The 22,285-nt window shown below is 36.0% G+C and overlaps 1 protein-coding gene across 3 annotated transcripts; it reads right to left on the bottom strand.

The window, feature by feature from the left end:
• Window positions 1-10,910: 10,910 nt before the first annotated feature.
• Window positions 10,911-20,655, bottom strand: muc13b (mucin 13b, cell surface associated). Of its 3 annotated transcripts, XM_053639023.1 has the most exons (18): window positions 19,991-20,655; window positions 17,003-17,035; window positions 16,685-16,720; window positions 16,376-16,411; window positions 16,058-16,093; window positions 15,757-15,792; window positions 15,416-15,451; window positions 15,110-15,145; window positions 14,883-15,002; window positions 14,598-14,707; window positions 14,354-14,412; window positions 13,989-14,098; window positions 13,751-13,879; window positions 13,603-13,648; window positions 13,374-13,411; window positions 13,153-13,240; window positions 12,060-12,249; window positions 10,911-11,921 (listed from the first exon to the last, which is right to left on the bottom strand). In XM_053639023.1, exons 1-18 carry the CDS (start codon window positions 20,040-20,042, stop codon window positions 11,769-11,771), a joined length of 1,344 nt encoding a protein of 447 aa, XP_053494998.1. In that variant the 5' UTR covers window positions 20,043-20,655; the 3' UTR covers window positions 10,911-11,768. The 3 variants fall into 3 exon arrangements, with proteins under 3 accessions (XP_053494998.1, XP_053494999.1, XP_053495000.1); XM_053639024.1 differs by lacking the exons at window positions 16,058-16,093; window positions 16,376-16,411; XM_053639025.1 differs by lacking the exons at window positions 15,416-15,451; window positions 15,757-15,792; window positions 16,058-16,093.
• Between the last annotated feature and the right edge of the window lie 1,630 nt (window positions 20,656-22,285).

The raw sequence follows: 22,285 nt of genomic DNA, 5'->3' as shown, positions 1-22,285 counted from the left end.
GGACTATCTGTCTGTCTGAATGTGCAGACACAGACACAGTAATAATTCCCTGTATTTGGTCTTTTGTTCAGTCCTGTACTTCCAAGGCATTTCATGAATGTTTATAATCATAATCGATTTATGATGTTGCTTTTTAATTGATACATCAATCCAAATCTTCAAGTCATGACTCTGCTACTTAGTAACTTGTAATAAAGTCAGAATCAGAGGTAATATTATATAAAATTTTGTTTGTTTGTTTGTTTGTTTATTAAGGTTTCTTCTAAAGAAAAAATTTCAAAATCCATAGCCAGGGTCAGGGAACATGCAAACACACTTAATTCAATTAAAATCAATCAGAAACACACCAATGTACATTAGAGACAAGCTATCAGGCAACACGACTCAGAACTGTGTTAAATGTAACCGTTTTCAAACAAACTAAGGGTATAATGTATATAAATAGACACTCACCTGTCACTTTATTAGGAACACCTGTATACTTGTTCATTCATGCAATTATCCAATCAGCCAAGCAGCAGCACAATGCATAAAATCATGCAGATACAGGTCAAGAGCTTCAGTTAATGTTCTCATCAAGCATCAGAAAGGGGAAAAATGTGATCTCAGTGATGTTGACCGTGCCATGGTTGTTGGTGCCAGACAGGCTTGTTTAAGCATTTCAGAAACTGCTAATCTCCTAGGATTTTTACACACAACAGTTTACACAGAATGGTGTAAAAAACTAAAACCATCTAGTGAATGGTAATTCTGTGTCTGGCAACGTTGATGAGAAATCTTGATTTCTGCTGTGACATGCAGATGGTAGGATTAGAATTTGGTGTCAACATGAATGCATGGAGCAAATCTGACTTTTGTAAACAGTTCCGGTTGCTGGTGGTAGTGTAATAACATGCTGAATGCATTGTTAACACACATTGGTCCCCTTAATACGCGTCAAGCATTGTTTAAACGCCACGGCCTAGCTGAGTATTGTTACTGACCATGTATATCCCTTTATCCCACAATTTATCCATCTTATAGTGGCAGCATGGCAAATCACATAAACATGGACCAAAATCTGAAATAAATGTTTTCAACACCTACTGGAACCCATGTCTTGAAGAATTCAGGCTGTTCTTAGAACATCATGTGACATTCTTAATAAAGTGACCTGTGAGTGTATAAAGAACTTGTGTAAAATTCTGTCTGATCAGCCATGACTTATATGAAAAAGCAACTCATTGTATTAAAACATATTCTCTTTTAAAATGAAAATAAATCCGAGTAGTCGGAGTATCATATGTTCATAATGTATCATCTACAGGGTAATCATTTATATTCCTTTGATTCAGGACAGTTCTCCTGACATCACATAGTCCAACGCTATTTTCTGATTGTGGGCCATGTCCGTTGGGTCCTGCAAAGAGAGCGCACAACAAGAATCCCTTTTTCTTAAATATGGATGACTCATGTTACAAATTCCTAACGCAATTTATTGCCTCTGTAATAATACATCGATACCAAGCACTGAGTTAAATATAAGTTTCACATTTAGATTTTCTGAGTCAATCATGCTTTCCTGGACAAATTGTTTAAAGCAGCTATATTGCTTGATTCAATTAATTTACAGAGAAAGATATCACGTGTTAACTTGTGAGTATGGAAACTCATAATTATGTATTTACTATAGGATATCTGTACAATCATTGTCAGACTTTACTAACTGACAGGAAAGGCACAGCATGATGAAGCAAAAGGAAATGAAGTGCTGTCACTCACCCACACAGAATTAACCTGACCTAGATCTATGTCATAAATATTTTGCCATATTTTCTTGCCAGCCCTTCCAAGAATTGAACTGAATGATAAAGAACTGGACCTCTGAAAATGAGGGAATCATCATGCACACATGCACTAAAAGTCTACTATTTTGCAACAATAATAAAAGCATTAATATTATGAAATAACACATATGGAATGATGCATTGACCAAGGAAAGCACAACTTCATGAAGGAACCAAAACATTTTGAAGCATCCATATAGGCCAAGCACCAGTTGGCAACATTTCCTAAGTTCTAAACGAAAACAATTTAATTTAGAGTAAAATGACTTGTTTTTAAGTAAAAACTACTTTAAAAATTCAACCATAACCTTTAATGGAAAATGTATATTCAATGTCCAAACCTTTGTTTGGCTGGTAGTGTATTTATTTTTTAAATACCAGAATGAATCATCTGATTTATACTAAGAATTTTCTTATTTCCCTATTTTCATATTTGGTTTACACATATCTGTTGGTGTATAATATCTAAAATCCTAAATATACCCGTCACGCTCTCGCCGGCAGATGGCGCTGCTGCGTCGACATGCACGGGTGGCTGCAGAGAGCGCACGTGCACAAGATTGAACTGTTGCCTATGGACACGTGCCTTTGTTTTGGTTTTTGTTCTCTTCCTGTTTAAGCATTGGTTGATGTTCAAGGGGGTGTTGTTATTGATTATGTTTGGTATTTAAAGCCCTCGTGTTGCTTTGTACTTCGCGCAGTATTACTTTAGTAACTGAATGAATATTTAGGTGAATACGTCTAAGTATGCCAAGCGGTCGTGTCTTCATGTCCTGCTCTCGCTCCATGCCTCGACTTTAGTTTCATGTTTAACCTCTATTATCTTGTCCAGTATAGACCACGTTTTATGTGTCTTGACTAATGTTTACAAATAAAGACGTTGATCTGTGCTTGCTTCTGCCTCGGCCCCGTTTCGTAACAATACCATGCCAGATTCATGTTAAAACACAAGGTATTTTTTCCCCCTAAATGCACCACGGACACTCCAAAGTTATTCTTTATAATAATAATAATAATAATAATGATAATAATAACATTCCTGTTACACAAGTTTTTATGTATTCATGTAAGCAATCTATAATCACATGAAAAACATGTGACAATACATTTCACCAAATATTATTTCCTGAAATTGCACATGTAAACTCGCATGTACAGTCTACTCCAAAAGTATTGGAACGGCAAGGCCAATTCAATTGTTAGTGCTATATACCAAAGTCATTTGGGTTTGAGATCAAAAGATGGATGAGGCGAGAGTTTAGGTTTTCAGCTTTTATTTTCTTCTTTTTATATCTTGATGTGTTAAACAACATAAAACATAGAACCTTTTGTATCAGAGCACCCAATTTTAAGGTGATCAAAAGTATAGGAAGTATATTAAAGTAAATAACACATAATATTTGGTTGCTTGCAATAACTGCATCAGGTCTGCGACTCACTGACATCACCATATTGTTATTTTCCTCTTTTGTGATGCTTTTACAGGTTTTCGCCACAGCCCCTTTCAGTTGTTGTTTGTTTCGGCGGGTTTCTCCCTTCAGTCTCCTCTTCATTTGGGTTAAGGTCTGGTGATTGATTTGGCCAGTCTAAAACCTTCCACTTTTCCCCCTGATGAAGTCCTTTGTTGATTTGGCAGTGTGTTTTGGATCATTGTCTCCCATGATGATAAAGTTTAATCCTGATTCATTTGGATGCATTTCACTGTAAACTGGCAGACAAAATGTTCCTGTAAATTTCTGAATTCATTCTGCTGCTACCATCATGAGTTACATCATCAATAAAGATTAGTGAGCCTGATCCAGAAGTAGCCATGCAAGCCCAAGCCATGACACTACCTCCACCATGTTTCACAGATCAGCTTGTATGTTTCGGATCATGAGAAAATCTTTTCTTTCTCCACACTTTGACCTTTCCAACATTTTTTTTTTTTTTTTTTTTTTTTTTTTTAGCTTACCTCAGTGGTTTGCATCTTGTAGAAAATAAATTAATTGTGAGCTTGTTCATATTTACCAAGGGTGCCAATATTAGTGGAGGGCACTGTAGATTACATATATGTTCACAACCAGTGATGCAGTGCACATGATCAGCTTCAAAGTTTACTACCTACATCTTTCTGAAAGGTCTGTACTGCAGCATCCATCTCTCTCTCTCTCTCTCTCTCTCTCTCTCTCTCTCACACACACACACACACACACACACACACACACACACACACTCCTGCTACTCTTTAGTGATGTCCAAGCTTTACAGCTGCACTATATTTAGCTTATAGCAAATTGGCAGAGTATACTGTATGCTATATACCATGAGTTTATAAGGTATCCATATATATATATATATATATATATGTGTGTGTGTGTGTGTGTGTGTGTGTGTGTGTGTGTGTAGGAGTGATAGATGAACACATTTGGGTTGGCACAAGAGGGTTACATAATAAATCTGACTGTTTGTGTATTTTGTCTGCAGTTTCAGTGTTGCGTGTCAATCTCTGTCTCTCGCGCACGCTCTGTTTATGAGTGCATGCGTGTATGTGTGCGCGTGTGTGTGTACATGCATGTGTGTGTGCGTGCGTGTGTATTTGTTTTTTTTCTTTCCTCCCCAGGGACGTGCAGAAGGGAGGAGGGGCTCTGGGGCTGGAGCCCTTGCCCTTTTTCTAAATTATTTGAAAGTGAGAAAATTTCTCGTAATAATGAGAAAATTTCTCGTAATAATGATTTAATCCACGAATGCGCAACGTGCACACGTAAGCGAGGCGATCATGTGCGTTTGCAGAAGCAGGACGGTTGAACTGTTTTGAAAGTAACTATGCCTGTATAACAACAACTGAACACTTTTGAAAGTAACTAAGTTAAACCGTAGCATATTAATGTTTTGAGAAAAGTTTGCGTCGTTTAAAGATGCGGCTGCGTGAACACAAGCTCCAGACTATGATTCACTTAGTTGTTCACATTTTAGTCGATGAATGGTCGATTAATAAGTTGGCCAATTCACTTTGATTATGTACTGTATGTCACGTATGGTAAAACATCGAACTCCAAACACTCAAGTGAAAAGTGAGACGAAACGGTGCTGTTTGAACCGCGCAGCACGAGCTAATTATGTGCGTGATTTAGTTGTGCTTAATCATGGAACCCAGTGAATCGCACAGTGCAGAGACAACCATTATAAACACTGCCCGAACCAGGGGCTGAACTCTCCATACACATCCCAAGTGACCAGTGCTGAAACCAGTTCAAAACCATATTAAAACTGCCCCAATCTAAACAGCATTAACACAAAACAGGACAAAGCCACACATCAGACATCACACACACACACACACACACACACACACACATGAATGTTTTATGAATTTGCTGCATGTTGCAGCTGCATGTTTAGCTAACTCAGTGCTTTGTGTGTATTAAAGTGTCGGGTTATGAAGAAGCTCAGGGGACATTTAATAAGATATTGTTTGGCTGATTAGTAAACACGGCGTACTGCTTCTCACCTACTGTGTAGTATGGTATTACGCAATTTCGGACACAGCCCCCTAGCACTTGAACCTCTAAAATGACGTCACTGTACACAGATATTCTTACTTCCCAGTTCCCACTTCCTACTTCCCAGTTCCCACTTCCTACTTCCCACTGCCCAGACTAATGCAGCAATATTATTGCCCTGACCACGACAGTGACGTAAACTACCGCGTGCATGCGTGAACATCATGAGCATTTAGCATTCTGGGATTCAGTGACACGTGTAGATGGAGGTTATTGTAGGTTATTATAACCTACATTATATTACCTATATTACTGGTATATGCAGGTTATTATAACAGCAATGTTATTAAACAGAAACATTAAGGCGGCGTTTCAAACGCAACTACATCACGCACATTATTAGTTCGTGCTGCGCAGTTCAAACAGCACCGTTTCGTCTCACTTTTCACTTGAGTGTTTGGAGTTCGATGTTTTACCATACGTGACATAAGGTACATAATCAAAGTGAATTGGCCAACTTAATAATCGACCACTCATCGACTAAAATGTGAACAACTAAGTGAATCACAGTCTGGAGCTTGTGTTCACGCAGCCGCATCTTTAAACGACGCAAACTTTTCTCAAAACATTAATATGTTACGGTTTAACTTAGTTACTTTCAAAAGTGTTCAGTTGTTATAAAGGCATAGTTACTTTCAAAACAGTTCAACCATCCTGTTTTTGCAAACTCACATGATCGCCTCGCTTACCTGTGCACATTGCGCATGCGTGGATTAAATCATTATTACGAGAAAGTTTCTCATTATTACGAGATGTTAAGTCGTTATTATGAGAAAGTTTCTCATTATTATGACAAGATCTGATAATGATGACAACATCTTATAATAATTAAGAAACTTTCTCACAATAATGATTTAACATCTCATAATAATGATTTAACATCTCATAATAATGACTTAACACCTCGTAATAATGATTTAACATCTCAAAATCATGACTTAACATCTCGTAATAATGACTTAACATCTCGTAATAATGACTTACCTTCTCGTAATAATGATTTAACATATCATAATAATGACTTACCTTCTCGTAATAATGACTTAACATCTCGTAATAATGACTTAACATATCATAATAATGAGAAACATTCTCATAGTAATGACTTAACATCTCATAATACTGACTTAACACCTCATAATAATGATTTAAAATCTCATAATAATGACTTAACATCTCGTAATAATAATTTAACATCTCATAATAATGACTTAACATCTCGTAGTAATGAGAAACTTTCTCATAATAAGAAACTTTCTCATTATTATGACATCCATCCATCTTCTATACCACTTATCCTTTTATTATTATGACATACAGAATCATATTTTTTTCACTCAACTGTGGCGGAAACAGTCTTCCATAGTTTACAATGCCTATAAGAGTGATAAGACTTTGTAGTTAAATTAAAGCTAGCAAAGTAGTTAAAGTAGAAAAATTTGCTCTTAAGTGAGCATTTTTTTTTTTTTTTTTTGAGCCCCTGAGGAAATCTTTGCATGTCCCTGGCCATCTCTTTTATTTGAAACACAAACCCTTGTTATCGTGCAATACGGTGGATTGGCACACTGTCCAGGTCCGTGCCTTGTGCCCCATGCTCCATGGCATATGCTCCAGGCTCCCCACCTGCAGGGTGAGTGAATCAGTGAATGTGTGTGTTACTGCAGAACATTCAGCCTCTTACCAGTTAACACTTAGTTTGTGCTTTTTTCTTCTTCTTCTTCTTTTTTTTAGCATTTTAATATAGTGATTTAACTTCTGCTTTAAAGCTTGTGGACAATCAGTTGTTGTTGTTTTTTTTGTTTTCAAAATATGATGTTAATATTGTTTTTTTTTTAAATCCTGTGCACAATGTATAACATGGCCCACATAGATACATTTAATACCTTTTTCATAGTCTTCAATTTGCACAATGTTTAAAGGACAACATTGGGCAGAATGTGAAATAATATGTTTGGTTTTTTTTAAATACAGAATATAAAAATTGGCCTTTTAATGATTAATCAAAGAAATAATCGACAGATGAATCAACTGTCAAAATAATCGTTAGTTGTAGCCCTAATACCAGTGAATTCTAAAGGAGCATGTCAGGATATCTGTCCATGAACTGAATCTCAAGAGAAAGTGGGTCTGCAGCAAGACAACGACCCTAAACACACAAGTCATTCTACCAAAGAACAGTTAAAGAAGGATAAACTTAATGTTTTGGAATGGCCAAGTCAGTGTCCTGACCTTAATCCAATAGAAATGTTGTGGAAAGACCTGAAGCAAGCAGTTCATGTGAAGAAACCTACCAACATCCCAGAGTTGAAGCTGTTCTGTAGTGAGTGGGCTAATGTTCCTCCAAGCCGATGTGCAGGACTGATCAATAGTTACCTGAAACATTTAGTTGAAGTTATTGCTGGAAAGGTACTGGTACTGAAAGCAAAGGTTCACATACTTTTGCCACTCACAATTGTGTAATACTGGATAATTTCTCTCAATAATTAAATGACCAAGTATAATATTTTTGTCTTTTTGTGTAAAATTGGGTTCTCTTTATCTACTTGTTACTTTGTTGTATCTACTTTATTTACTTCTACTTCTAAAAATCTGATGATGTTTTAAGTCATATTTTTGCAGATATATAGAAAATTCTACAAATTCTCACAAACTTTCAAGCAGCACTGTCAGAGAGGAAATGGAGCATCACTGTAATATCTGACGCTTTTTTGGTCTGAGCTCAGACTTTGATTAAAATTTTCTAATAGCATTAAATAAAATACAGCCAGTAAGATGTGGAAAATATATTAAATCATTGCTTTGGTCCTAGCTGCCATCCAGAGGGTGGGCAGTCCCATGGCAAATGGTGATTAGAAATGAGAAAACTGGAAACATTTCAATAGTGTAAGCCACGCATAGCCATAAGTCTTCTGGAAGTTTGGGCTGTTTGTTCCTGTTTATCGGAGAATGTCAGAATGCAGTTAAGTCCTTGGACTAAGCCTTACCCTGACAGACTGTACCTGATTACCAACAGAGTCAAACTACTGCTCACACTTCTGCTTCTGCTCACCTGTGGACATGTACTTTACTACTTACTGCCCTTCAGATCAGAAAGAAAGAAAGTACCCTTCAATATTATGGTGGTTAAAAACCCCCACTAATCTTTAGTGATTTTCACTTCCATATGACTCATCGGACATTGTGTGAGGTGAATCATTGTGTCAGGCAAAAATCACTGATTTTTCGTCAGAAACAGATTCTATTCCATGCAAAATATCTTTACGTTAATTAATTAATTTTGTACAAATCACTGGTTTAGGGAAGTATTAATATCAATGCTCAGGCTGTCCTTTTATTTGGAAATGATCTACACAATCTCAACCTGTCACATTTTGTCTGTATCAAATTTTTATCCTTCACCGTATGACTGATGACGTTAGCCTAATTAGACACAGACGTCTAGACTGTGAAGATGCAAGAGATAATATTTTGTACCATGCATGCATGTAAAATAGATCTCTTTATTCCATATGGGATACTCTTATTCGAATGAACTGTGACTACATGTGGTTTAGTGAAGCAGCAGACTAGACTTTCTAGCTTTTTACATCTTAAAACAGCTCTGAATGGCTCCAAAATTGCTCTTCCCATTGCTGTTCCCACATCCTATAAACAACCAAACATCTAAATGAGGGGTTCTCAAACTGTTTGCAGTCAGAGACCTCTTTAACTTTAAATTTCATAGACCCCCCCCCCCCCCATGTGGAACCCCACGAACTAACCCCCCTCCCAACACCCCCCCCCCCCACACACACACACTCACCTTTTTCTTTAATATGCACAATATTAATTTGTCTATTATTTTGTAGCGCTTTTAATTCCTGAAATTTCCCCAAATAGAAACTATTAGCTCAAAGTTGGCATTGCTTATAGACATTATGGTTGTTCCTGGGTGTTCACCTCAACAATAAACTGGACTGGTTCACAAACACAGATGTCCTGTATAAAACGGGCCAAAGTCGTCTCCACTTTGAAGAGACCGAGGTCTTTTGGTGTGTGCAGGACCCTGAAAAATCTTTCTATGACACTGTGGTAGCATCTGCTATCTTCTATGCAGCAGTTTCCTGCTGTAACGAGGGAATTTCCCCAGTGTGGGATCAATAAAGTTTATCTTAATCTTAATCTTAATTATTGAGATTTGGATTAAACTATTCATTATAAATGTAATCAGTCAAAGTACATCAACCATCATGTCCTTTCTTAACATAGCAGCATGTATGATGTAGGATCAAATCAAGAAAGCTTTATTTTTATTATTATTTTTTTTTTTACAGTAGGAACAGTTTTTCAAAAAACTGAATGAATAAAAGTCATATACAGATTAGGTTAAATATGTTACACAAACATAAACCCAAAATCGTAACTTTTCTACTACTTCAGCTGCTCTTGGTATCTGATATGCTGAAACTGCTTGTCTCCCATCACTTATGAGATCAGCTTTGATTTAATCTGTAAACGGAATGCGGAGGAGATTTTTGCAAGGATTTAGCCTTTCCTTACAGTATTTATTATATTTCTTTTTATGCTTTCAGTTTGTGGCAGAGATTCTTACAGTTTGAAATCAGTATGTTCAGTGTGTTTCAATGTATTAAATGATACGCTGTCATTAAGCCTTGTACAGTCCATCCCTGCTGTTACCCTGTTCCCTGCTGTGGTCACAGAACAACCGAAAGATATGGTACTTTTAAAGCTGTTGTCACCATTGTGTACTGGTCCACTACTGCAAAAACTGAAAATGGGATCAAATGAGTAATACATTCACTTTTATGACAGCCTTTTTTTCAAGACTCATGGTGAATGACAATACTGTGACTCAGTTTTGCCAGGATCCAGGAAGACGCCAGTACACTAATGCCATGGTTCAATATGGACTTATCATGTACATTCACCAACCACTTTATTAGGAACACCGGTACATTTGCTCATTCATGCAATCAGCCAGTCAGCACTGCAGTGCATAAAATCACGCAACAAGGCATTTCCACTCACCAAACTAACACACAGTGGATGTTGTTTGTTTTCCAGACCATTCTGTATAAACTCTAGTGCCAAATGAAATTCCCATGAGATCAGCAGTTGCTGAAATACTCCAACCATCCCTTCTGGCACTGACAACCACGCCACGGTCAAAGTCACTGAGATGAACTTTTTCCCCCTCCATTCTGATGTTCAATGTGAACATTAACTGAAGCTCTTGAGCTGTATCTGCATGATATTACGCACTGCAGCACTGCCACATGATTGGCTGATTGGGTAATTGCATGAATGAGTAGATGTATAGTTGTTCCTAATAAAGTGGCAGTTAGTGTAGAAAGCCTACAGAAACAGATGATGTATTCAAATATATCTATTACGTATGCAATACCTGAGCTTTTGTTAAAACAATGTGCAGCTAAAAAATTAAGGGTCATAATTTTGTCATTAAGCTTAGTTCACTTCAGTTAAACCCAATACTTTATTCAACACAGGTATTTATAGCATTACTGCTGATAATGAACACTGCTTTTTTCTTTTTATTAATAATAATTTTTATTGTTTTTGTGCATTCATTAATTATTTAAACATTAAAAATTTGAGTATAAAATGCAGCACATCACCTGGATTGCTCATATTTATATACAATTCCTTTAGAATCTGCAGATAAAGTACACAATTTACATAATGTTCCAGTCATTTTCCTTCTTATGAAATGACATTTCATTGAAATGGCTGTACTTAAAATTAATCCTAGACATTAAATCATGAAAACACAAAAATGTGAACAGCAAAACAGCAACAACAACAACAACAACAACAACAACAAGCCCTGATTCAGTTATTCATAGAAGGAATAAGCCCAAACTGCATGAAACGGTGACATCTGCTGGGTCAGAACTCAGTGAACCAAACTGACCATTATTTTATCTATGAGACATAATAAATTACATCATTTTTAATTTCACTACATGTGTGATTTTTAAAGCTTTGCTAACAACAAATAAAAAAAAACACATTATAAATTAGATAAAATTAATATGTTGATTACATAGCATTTAGCACATTATAGGTATGTACATGTGGCTGCACATACCATCTCTGTCTCATGCTCTTTCACTTTTAAACACACACACACACACACACACACACACACACACCTACTCTGATTGTAATGTTCATTCGTTTTTGTCCAGCATACAGTTCAATAAAAGACTTTCTTTCTAATGTTAATAATTCAAATGTTAAGGCTTAATACTTTAAATATTTTTTCCTATTTGTACAGATGTTTTTTAATAGCATCATTCTATAGAGCCAAGCTTCTTATAAGACAAACCATTTCTGCTGAAGAAATCAATAAATGGAGTCTTTTTTTGTGTGTGTAAAATTAGTATCGGCGCATTTTGTCCTCATATGCATCATAGTAGGGGTTCCTGTTGGCCCTGGGCCCGTTATTCGCTCCTGAGGCTCCATATCCTGTTCTAAAGGGTGTCTGGCTCTTCTGGCTCCTTGCATCATCAGTGTATGCATTATCCCACATCTGGAACAGACCATTGAGTCATTTGCCTTTCAACAAATCATTGTGAAACATACTGAGTTCAATCAAAAAAATGCATTTCTAATACATCAAGCAAATCCCATTTTTGGCTGAATGAAATAACCTGCAGACACTTCTTACCGTTGTGTTATCTGTGTGGTCCTTTGTCACCAGGGCATTTCTGCTTCCACTGTCTGCCATCTCCAGATTAGTCGGTTGCCAGCCACCATTAGGGTTAGCCCGTGGGATCCTGGGAATTCCTGCAGGCTTATTGAACTCCAGATTGCCATTTGGGGAATTTTTTTCTGGAGATTTGGTCTCTTTTGTTGACCTTTTATGAAGGGAAAATACATAAACAGGAATAACATATTATTTGTCTCATATAACTTTGTCTCTAAGATCATGGACATAGCTAAGGGGTGGCTTATAGGAATAGCGTAGTTATTATTATTATTATTATTATTATTATTATTATTATTACTACTACTACTACTACTACTACTACTACTACTACTGTTATTATTATTATATTATTATATTGGCAGTACAGTTATAATATGATGCTAAATTGAACAACTTTGGTAAATCTGTCTGTGATAGGCTAGTTTGAATAATAAACGATTGCTCACTACATATCCCAACATCTATGGGAAATTTGAAAGTTTATTTCATCATTGTCCAAAAATGATAATTGTCAATACATTTAATGTTGTGCAAGAACAAACATGTTTAGCTAGCTAACAGAAGCAAACTATTCCCTGATCACTAACAAATAAGTAAATATTGGTCAAACTTTGTTTTTTTTTTTTTTTGTTTTTTTTTAACTGTCAACAATATTTATTATTTGAGGGCATAACACTGTAATTTTTTCAATTCATTAGTTATTATTATTAGCTAATTATATTGAATTTCTTACACTAATGTACTGCATGGGACATAGCTGAATGTTTTTGTTAGCTTTTACTTTTTTGTAGTTTTCTAGATGACAAACAAATGTTGCCCTTTATGCATGGTGATCCTATTCAGGCCATACACATATAGCCACATTATATAATGTTATATGGATGTTGATTAGTAGTTTGTCCCACCCCAGTTAAATCAGAACCTGGACACCCCGCTGTAAAAGGCCTGGCTATGCCCCTGTCTAGGATGAAGTTAATCAAAAACCATAATGTAAAATTTTATATTACATAGAGTAGCTTGGGTTTTGTATACATAAACTAGGGACTCTTACCTCAAGTACAAGACTATAGCACCTATGAGAGTGCCGAGAAGAAGTGTGCCCAAAACACAGGCGATCACAACTAGAATTAAGAGGTACGCTGAAAAGGCAGAGGTTTAAGATTCACTTTGGGACTGTCACTCATATTAATAATGCATATTCATTTTTATAAAATATATACTATATTTAATACAGTCTGTGCTAATAATTTATCACTTTTTATGTTAACTTACATTCTTCACAGTTGAAACCAGAGTATCCAAAAGAACATCTAATTTAAAAATAAAAATAAAAAATGACAACAATGTTACGTAAATTACCTTAATAATAAAAATACTTTTTTAAATTTCAAACTATGAAGACAAATTGCACAGAAAAAAAAAGTGACACTCATCAGAAATCCTACATTTGAGTTCAATTTGAATACCAAACGTTCCTATACGTATGAAGGGCAAAACTTACTGTTCACATTTCTCAGAATCCACTGCTTTCTCACCACTGGGACAGGCTGTGTTGAAAATGACATGTGATCAATAATTATAGAAATGTAATGTCCTGAATTACCTGAAGTCTTTAAAATTAGGTTTAGGAAACATGAAGTATAACTTACGAAAGCAAGCCTGTTGTGTTGCTGTCAACTTTATGTATCCATTCTTGCAAGTGCATTCAGCTAGACCATTATTGTCTTTACATAATGTGCTTGTCTCTTCACAGAATCCAGTAGAGCATGAATTCTTCACTGAAGAGAGTGACAAAATATGTGAGACTTACAGCAAAGCCTTACTCTCACAAACAAGAGAATATGTGAGATTACTGGTATTGTTGGTGGTATACACAAAGAGACATACTTGTGACGTCTGTTTCTGGCACTTTAAGTAATTCCATCTGTACATCTTCTTCAGTAACTTGTGACGAAGGACTGTAGAAATTCTGCACATCTGCTATTACACTGCCTTTTCTGCACATTGACACAGTAATGAAAAATATAACAATCTTTTTTATTTAAATCATCAGTTCTGCGTGTTCTGCAAAGCCAGTTCAACTCATCATTTGTTTTGCCTTAAAGGAATACAATCACACAATCCAATAAATTTCAACATTTAAAAAAGGAGAATAGAATTTAATCTCTTATTTGTAATTGCAGTTATTGTATGCAAAGCATTATTTCACCTTAATCCCTCTTAGTTACACATATATGCAGAAATATACTTACGATAGACTCTTCACCACGGATCCAAGATAACCTTCAGTTTTAGTCAAAACAGTGTTAATCTGTGTTTGAGTTTGGAGACATGAGAAAAAGCCATGTTAACAGGTTCATTTGATCTCTTTAATATTTTTGAAATATGTAATATCTTAGAACATTATGTTAGCCAGCTTAAGCAGATGTATAGTATGAGAAAAGATTTAAAAGGACTTGCATCAATCAACAGACTGAAAAAAATTCAGGCACCGACCTGGTTAAGGATATCATTTGCTTTCTCTTGGAATATTTCTGAGTTCTTGTCTGCCATATTTGAATTATAGTCCATTTTTGTAAATCTTATATCACTTGGGAAAGTCTTTGCTGGAATGAAATTGCATGTAAAAGCATAAATATGAAGCACCATCTCTGCTATTAACTATACAATGAAATCTGAAACCCGCCCCCAACTGAATCAAAATTTTAAAATACACGATTATTGTCTGGCATATATAAGGCAGACATTCATGAAAGGACAAAGAAGAGAATTCTAACAAACCTAGGTTACAGGAGTTCAGCTTTGCATCGTAGAACAGTCCCGGTCGACACACACATGTGTAATTAGTCAGGAGTTCTTGACAGGTGCTGTCAAACAGACAAGGGTTCGAGGAACAGGGACCTGCCAGGTATATCAATAATGAGGAAAACACTCTTCCAGATTGAAATGAGTTTAAATGTGAGCAATAATGTTCCAAAATGTTACATGGTGTCCCAATTGTGCCTTACCTGGTGCAGTTGTAGTGGTAGTTTGTGTGCTTCCATCTTCAAAGTTGACAATATAGTTCAACAAAAAAAAGAGGAGAAAGAAAAATAGCTATGAGTAAAGTCGAATAAACAGTGCATTTGACATTTTATTTGTTGGTCAGGAGTTCTTGACAGGTGCTGTCTGAGAAACAAGGGTTTGAGGCACAGGGACTAGCCAGGTATATCCATAATGGGAAAACACTCTTCCAGATTGAAATGAGTTTAAATGTGAGCAATAATGTTCCAAAATGTTGAAGACAGTTACATGGAGTCCCAATTGTGCCTTACCTGGTGTAGCTGCAGTGGTAGTTTGTGTGTTTCCATCTTCAAAGTTGACAATAAAGTTCAACAAAAAAAAGAGGAGAAAGAAATATAGATATGAGTAAAGTCGAATAAAAAGTGCATTTGACATTTTATTTGTTGGTCAGGAGTTCTTGACAGGTGCTGTCTGAGAAACAAGGGTTTGAGGCACAGGGACCAGCCAGGTATATCAATAATGGGAAAACACTCTTCCAGGTTCACATACTTCATACTGTTATGAAGTATGTGAACTGTTATGAAAATAAATGCCAGCAATAATGTTCCCAATATGTTGAAGACAGTTACAAGGTGTCCCAATTCTTCCTTACCTGTTGCAGTTGTAATGGTAGTTTGTGTGCTTTCAGCTTCAAAGTTGACAATATAGTTCGCCAAAAATGAGGAGAAAGAAAAATAGATGAGTAAAGTCAAATAAATAGTGCATGGGACATTTTATTTGCTGGTCAGGAACTCTTGACAGGTGATGTGTAAAGAGAAGGGTTTGAGGCACAGAGACCAGCCAGGTATATCAATAATGGGAAAACACTCTTCCAGATTGAAATGAGTTTAAATGTGAGCAATAATGTTCCAAAATGTTGAAGACAGTTACATGGAGTCCCAATTCTGCCTTACCTGGTGCAGTTGTAGTGGTAGTTTGTATGCTTCCATCTTCAAAGTTGACAATAAAGTTCAACAAAAAAAGAGGAGAAAGAAAAATAGCTATGAGTAAAGTCGAATAAACAGTGCATTTGACATTTTATTTGTTGGTCAGGAACTCTTGACAGGTGCTCTCTGAGAAACAAGGGTTTGAGGCACAGGGACTAGCCAGGTATATCAATAATGGGAAAACACTCTTCCAGGTTCACATACTTCATACTGTTAAAATAAATACCAGCAATAATGTTCCCAATATGTTGAAGACAGTTACATGGTGTCCCAATTCTTCCTTACCTGGTGCAGTTGTAATGGTAGTTTGTGTGCTTTCAGCTTCAAAGTTGACAATATAGTTCAGCAAAAAAAAAAAGAGGAGAAAGAAAAATAGATATGAGTAAAGTCGAATAAAAAGTGCATTTGACATTTTATTTGTTGGTCAGGAGTTCTTGACAGGTGCTGTCTGAGAAACAAGGGTTTGAGGCACAGGGACCAGCCAGGTATCTCAATAATGGGAAAACACTCTTCCAGATTGAAATGAGTTTAAATGTGAGCAATAATGTTCCAAAATGTTGAAGACAGTTACATGGTGTCCCAATTCTGCCTTACCTGGTGCAGTTGTAATGGTAGTTGGTGTGCTTTCAGCTTCAAAGTTGACAATATAGTTCAGCAAAAAAGAGAGGGGAAAGAAAAATAAATATGAACAAAGTCAAATAAACAATGCATTTGACATTTTATTTGTTGGTCAGGAGTTCTTGACAGGTGCTGTCTGAGAAACAAGGGTTTGAGGCACAGGGACCAGCCAGGTATATCAATAATGGGAAAACACTCTTCCAGGTTCACATACTTCATACTGTTAAAATAAATGCCAGCAATAATGTTCCATAGTGCTGAAGACAGTTACATGGTGTCCAAATTCTTCCTTACCTGGTTCAGGAACAGTGACATTAGTTGTTCCACCTTCAAAGTTGACAATGAAGTTGAGCAAAAAGAGAGGAGAAAGAAAAACAGATATGAGCAAAGTCAAAGAAACAGTGCATGGGACATTTTATTTGGAAAACAAAACAAAACAAAACAAAACAAAACTGTGGATAGGGACTCATGATAATCTCCCCCTTTCAGTGAAAAATATATATAAGAAGCTGATTGGTCAATTCATTACCTAATTAGTGTGCATTAAATAAAAATAATAATAAAGATATTTAAAACATTTTTGTCCATTGCACTATTCAGTAGCTTTGTTCTTCACATCTTATTGTTTATTGTTTAAAGTATCTTATTTCAGGCATGTTTATCAGTCCAAACTGGTGTATTTCCTGTGTTGTAAATTGTGAGAGTATCATAGCATGTCTACAGAATAACATTAATAATCTGTTCACTTTCTCTATTGGTGCATTATTTGGGGTCTATTGAGGTTTCTGAATAATAACTTCACATTATACATTCACCGTTCACACCTCTACACCTTCTCATTTACGCAATTACCCATTCATTCAATCATTTGGCAGCAGAACAATGCATAAAATCATGCAGATACAGGTCAAGAGCTTCGGTTAATGTACACTTCAAACTTCACAATGGGGAAAAAGTGTGAACCCTGTAACTTTAACCTTGGCATGGTTGTTGGTGCCAGATGGGCTAGTTTGGGCATTTCAGAAACTAGTGATCTCCTGGGATTTTCACACACAACAGAATGGTGTAAAAAACAAAATACATTGAGTGAGCAACAGTTCTGTTGATGGAAACACCTTGCTGATGAGACATCAGAGGAAAATTGCCAGATTGCTTTGAGGAAGGATATTGTAACTCATATAATCACTCTGTACAACTGTGGTGAGCAGAAAAGCATCTCAGCATGCACAAAGCATCCAAACTTGAAGTGAATTGGTTAGATGAGCAGAAGATCATCAGGTTCCACTCCTGTCAGCCAAGAACAAGGATCTGAGGCTATCATGGGAACAGACTCGCCCAAACTGGAAAAATCACCTGGTGATTGTTCCAGTCTTCAATCAGCAAGCTTTACCTACAAAGTGTTCAGGTAAAATAGTGTGGTTGCTTTCAAACTAACACCTTTAAGTAAGTAAAAATATGCACTTTGCACACAAAAACATGATATTACCTAATTAATTGATCTTTATTTCTTAATTGCCTCACAATTATCAGGTAAAACATTTCCTGTTTACTTTTTAATATAACTTTTCTCACTTTATATTTTCCAGGCTGGATGGTTTCATTTTTAGTTGAGTAACATTTTGGCACATTATCTTTACTTTCACTTAAGTATAATCTCTCAGTACTTTTTCCATATTTAAAATGTATACCTACTTTCAGTGGGAGATTATTTGCCTACATTACATTGATTGGACTTTTATGTGAGTGCCAAAATGCATACACCAACTGTTTTATTTTCCTTTTTTGTAGATGTACACAATTCTGTTACTCTTGCTGTGAATCGGAATCCTAGCAGGAACAATGGCACTACTGCAGGGATGTTTACTGTATTTGTCAGAGCACATTCATTCTGCCTTGCTTAATGTTATTTTATTCATTAGAATGTAGAGTAAGACTACTTTAAATCATTTCAGCTATAGTTATAGGCAATAGGCAATCAGCTATCATTATAGGCAATGGAAGAACAATCACCAGTCAAAAAAATCTTGAACTTTGTCTTGTTTAGGAAAAAATGTTAATAATTCATTGGACAGTTGGGAGTTGTCTCTCATTTCACAAACATAGATATCAAGAATTATAAATGAAATAAATTATTTGTGACTATCCTCTCTTTGGGTCCTGTTTAAGTCATACTTTATGACTACTTTATGATCATTTTATGTTTTTTTATGTTCGGTTATCACATCAATATTATGTTTAAGTTTTACTATTTGTCACTATGCAGACGTGGCATGGTGTAATACAGACCAGGAAATGCACTTTAACCCAAGCAAAGACATTCTCAGCTTTTTGAAGCCTGTTAATGAGCTGAATCAGGTACAGACTGATACTAAATTGTTTGCCAAAAGCTAGAATTAAAAACATAAATGAAAGAAAAAGAGCTTGTCTTTTAAAAAAGAGGGCAACATGATAAAAGTAGTTGTTACAGTATTTTCAAAAATCCATGACATACTTTTCTGTGCATCACCCAAATGAGTAATACTACCTAAACAGTCACCAAAAACGAGTCTAAAAATGTCTAAACAAGATTTACACCAATCTGAGTGAACCCAAAAGAGGGATTAATTGTCCAGTGGACTATACAAGTATAATAAAGGTACTGAATAATTTTATTCCAGACACTACAGTTTCAGTATTACATTCTACCCTTCCAGGCTTCCTTGCTCTGTTTAAGGTTGGGACCATGGATTATGTCATTTATGGATTCTATTCTTTGTCGCAATATAGAGATTTTTTTTTTTTTAATTTCTAAAATCTCTGGCATGGTGCAGCACTTTCTGCTATTAATATAACCAACAATCACTGTTGTTCTTTAACCACATCCAATTGTGTTTCATTGCAAAATTAAAATGACATAATGGAGATTTGATGGCCTAAGAGGAGAGGACAGAGCTCCAGAAACAGAAAGCAGAAATAATATTAAATAATAGCACACACACTATTAAATAATAAATATTTTTCCAAATAAAATCCTAGCTATTAGACTTCCTCAAAAGGAACATGGTTCGGCTATTGTTTTATTTAAACTAAGGCAGGAGAAAATACATTTTTATTATCAGGTTTTAAGTAAAGTCAATAAAAACTGGTGGTCAAACACAGTTTGGTTGCGAGTAGAACACATTTTAATAGGATTACTAACATTTCCTACTGCTGTCTGCATCTATTAGTTTTAACATGTTTAACATTTTAACTCCATTAAAGCCACACCAGCCATAAAACTGCTTTTAAGAATGCATCACTCACCCACAAGCAGAACCAGTAAGCATAAGCTCAAGAGTTGTATCATTACAGCCATAATGCAAGTCCTATGTTGAATACGAGGATAGAGGATCAATGCTCAGCAGAGAGCTTCTTTAAACACTTTTCTGTGTGTACTGATTCCTTCTGGAAGCTCCCACAGTTTTAGTGTAGAGAAACGATGGGTGTGGTCTGACTGTCAAGCCACTCCCTCTAAACTACAACCATGAATGTTAGTTAGACAGTTAAACCTGTGCTGTTGTACATTATAATGAAAAACATGGACCGGATCTCTTAAGACAAAAGCAGACACTATATACCCTGCCCATTGAACAAAACAGAGAGCTTGCTCCTAGGCCAAAATATTTACAGAAATAACTACGGTCATCGATGCTTGACCTCATTAATGCTCTTGTGGTTGAAGGAGCAAATCCTCACAGCCACACTCCAAAATGTAGTAGAAAGCCTTCCCAGACGATTGGAGGTTACAATAAAAGCAAAGGGGGAACTAAATTTGGAATAGGATGTTCAGTAAAATATATGGGTGTGATAGTCAGGTGTCCACAAACTTTTGGCCATGTGCCTATAGTATATTTCTGCAAATATTGGTGCACAGTTATTTTATATTTGATTAACTTTTTAAAAAATGACAGTAAATGTGACATGCAAACATCTTTCCATTCTTGTTTAAGGAATTTTCACCCACTTGCAGAACGTTTCTAATTTTGAGATTTTCCTGGGTCACTTTGCATGCACAGCATGTTTAAGCTCTACCCACAAATTTTCATTGAAAATCTAAGTCAATGAAAGTTTAAATCAGGGGACTGTGTGGGCAATTCTGAAAGCTTTAGTTTGCTGTTCTTAAAGGAGTTCATGGTGGATTTTGAGGTATGTCTTAGATCATTGGCCTATTGTAGAAGTCAACCTCTTCTTTTCAACTTAACTTTATCTTTTAACTTCAGTTTCTTGACCAATTTTGCTTTCAAAATTTGCTGATACTTACTGAAATCAATTCTTTCATCTACCTGTGCAATATTTCCTGTACCACTAACTGTCATACAACCTCAAAACAGATAGATAGAGCCCATGCTTAATAGTTGTCAAGGTGTTAATTTCATCAAATGCTACTAATATTTCTCTCCAAACATATGGTACCTTTGATGATTGTGACCAAAGAGTTCAGCTTTTACATTGTCAGTCCTTCATCAATCCACAGCCTAACAATCGTCCCACAGCCACAGTGCAAAATGCATCTTTTTCTAGATGTTGTTTTGCTTATTTCACTTTTGTGATGAGGCCACAGGTAAGATTTCCATGCAGATCGTATTTGTGCAAGCAACACTGCAGACTAGAATGGTCCACCACCACTCATGTATCAGCTATTACTTCCTGCCTTAGTGTCACACAGGTGTTTTTGCTAGTAAATATTCTGTGGCAGAACATTTGATGGTGAAATCCCAAATAGCAGATAAATTTGAGTCAAATATGGTTGAGTTTAGGCACATACTATAAGGGATGGTTTATTGAGACTGGTTTATTAATAGGCCAAAATTGGCCAAATGGATAGCAAAGCACAGTTAATTGAAATGTACTTTTGGAATGTGGGACAAAAATGATCTATTTTTAATTTAGGCATTTTAATTTTTGTCTGAAAGTCTCCCAGGTGTGACTTGTGGCCGTGTTCTGGCAGCTACATTTGGAGTTCACTGGGCCAGTCTCGGCTGGCCATATTTTAAGTATTTTCAAATGTAAAGTAAGGACATTGTGTGAATGGGATGAATAGGGCTGGGTGACCTTTAATATGTAAGTTCACCAAAGAAGGAAAATGGCCAGGCTCATGCCATGATCAGGGATTTGATCAAGGGATTTACAATAAGTCCACAGTGTGCAACACGTTTTCAAAGTCTATTTGAAATTTGAAATTTAATTGAATGTAAAATAAACATTTTTCCTCCCATGTTTGTACATTACAGAATAATTTTAATGCCTCCTTCTTAGAGAAAGAGTAATCTCTGTTTGCCTTCTGTGATGGTCCCTCTCTCGAGTCTGAACATGCCCAACTATGGGCTTATAGACATCCTCATGGCTAAGGTCCAGTGCCTGTTTGGGGGTTAGCATTACACTAAAGACAGCATGTGATATTTTCATTAATGGCATTTGGCATAAATGTAAATATGCTATTATTGTGGCTATATTGTTCTGAACCCCTGGCACAGAAATTCAAATTGTAACGATTTACTCTCTTAAAGAGTTAGTAAACACTAATACATTAGTATTAATAATTGTACAGTTACAGAATTA

The sequence above is a fragment of the Ictalurus furcatus genome, chromosome 13, assembly GCF_023375685.1.
Source record: "Ictalurus furcatus strain D&B chromosome 13, Billie_1.0, whole genome shotgun sequence".
NCBI classification, from domain to species: domain Eukaryota; kingdom Metazoa; phylum Chordata; class Actinopteri; order Siluriformes; family Ictaluridae; genus Ictalurus; species Ictalurus furcatus.
This window is presented reverse-complemented; position numbering and strand designations above follow the sequence as displayed.

Bases quoted from the DNA above. Each gene is read 5' to 3' on its own strand.
- muc13b (XM_053639023.1), bottom strand. From the start codon at position 20,042: ATGGCTGTAATGATACAACTCTTGAGCTTATGCTTACTGGTTCTGCTT. The intron at 16,412-16,684 runs GTAAGGCAGAAT...TCAACTTTGAAG, and splicing joins TACCATTACAACTGCACCAG to CTGAAAGCACACAAACTACC. The intron at 11,922-12,059 runs GTAAGAAGTGTC...GGTCTGTTCCAG, and splicing joins ACCACACAGATAACACAACG to ATGTGGGATAATGCATACAC.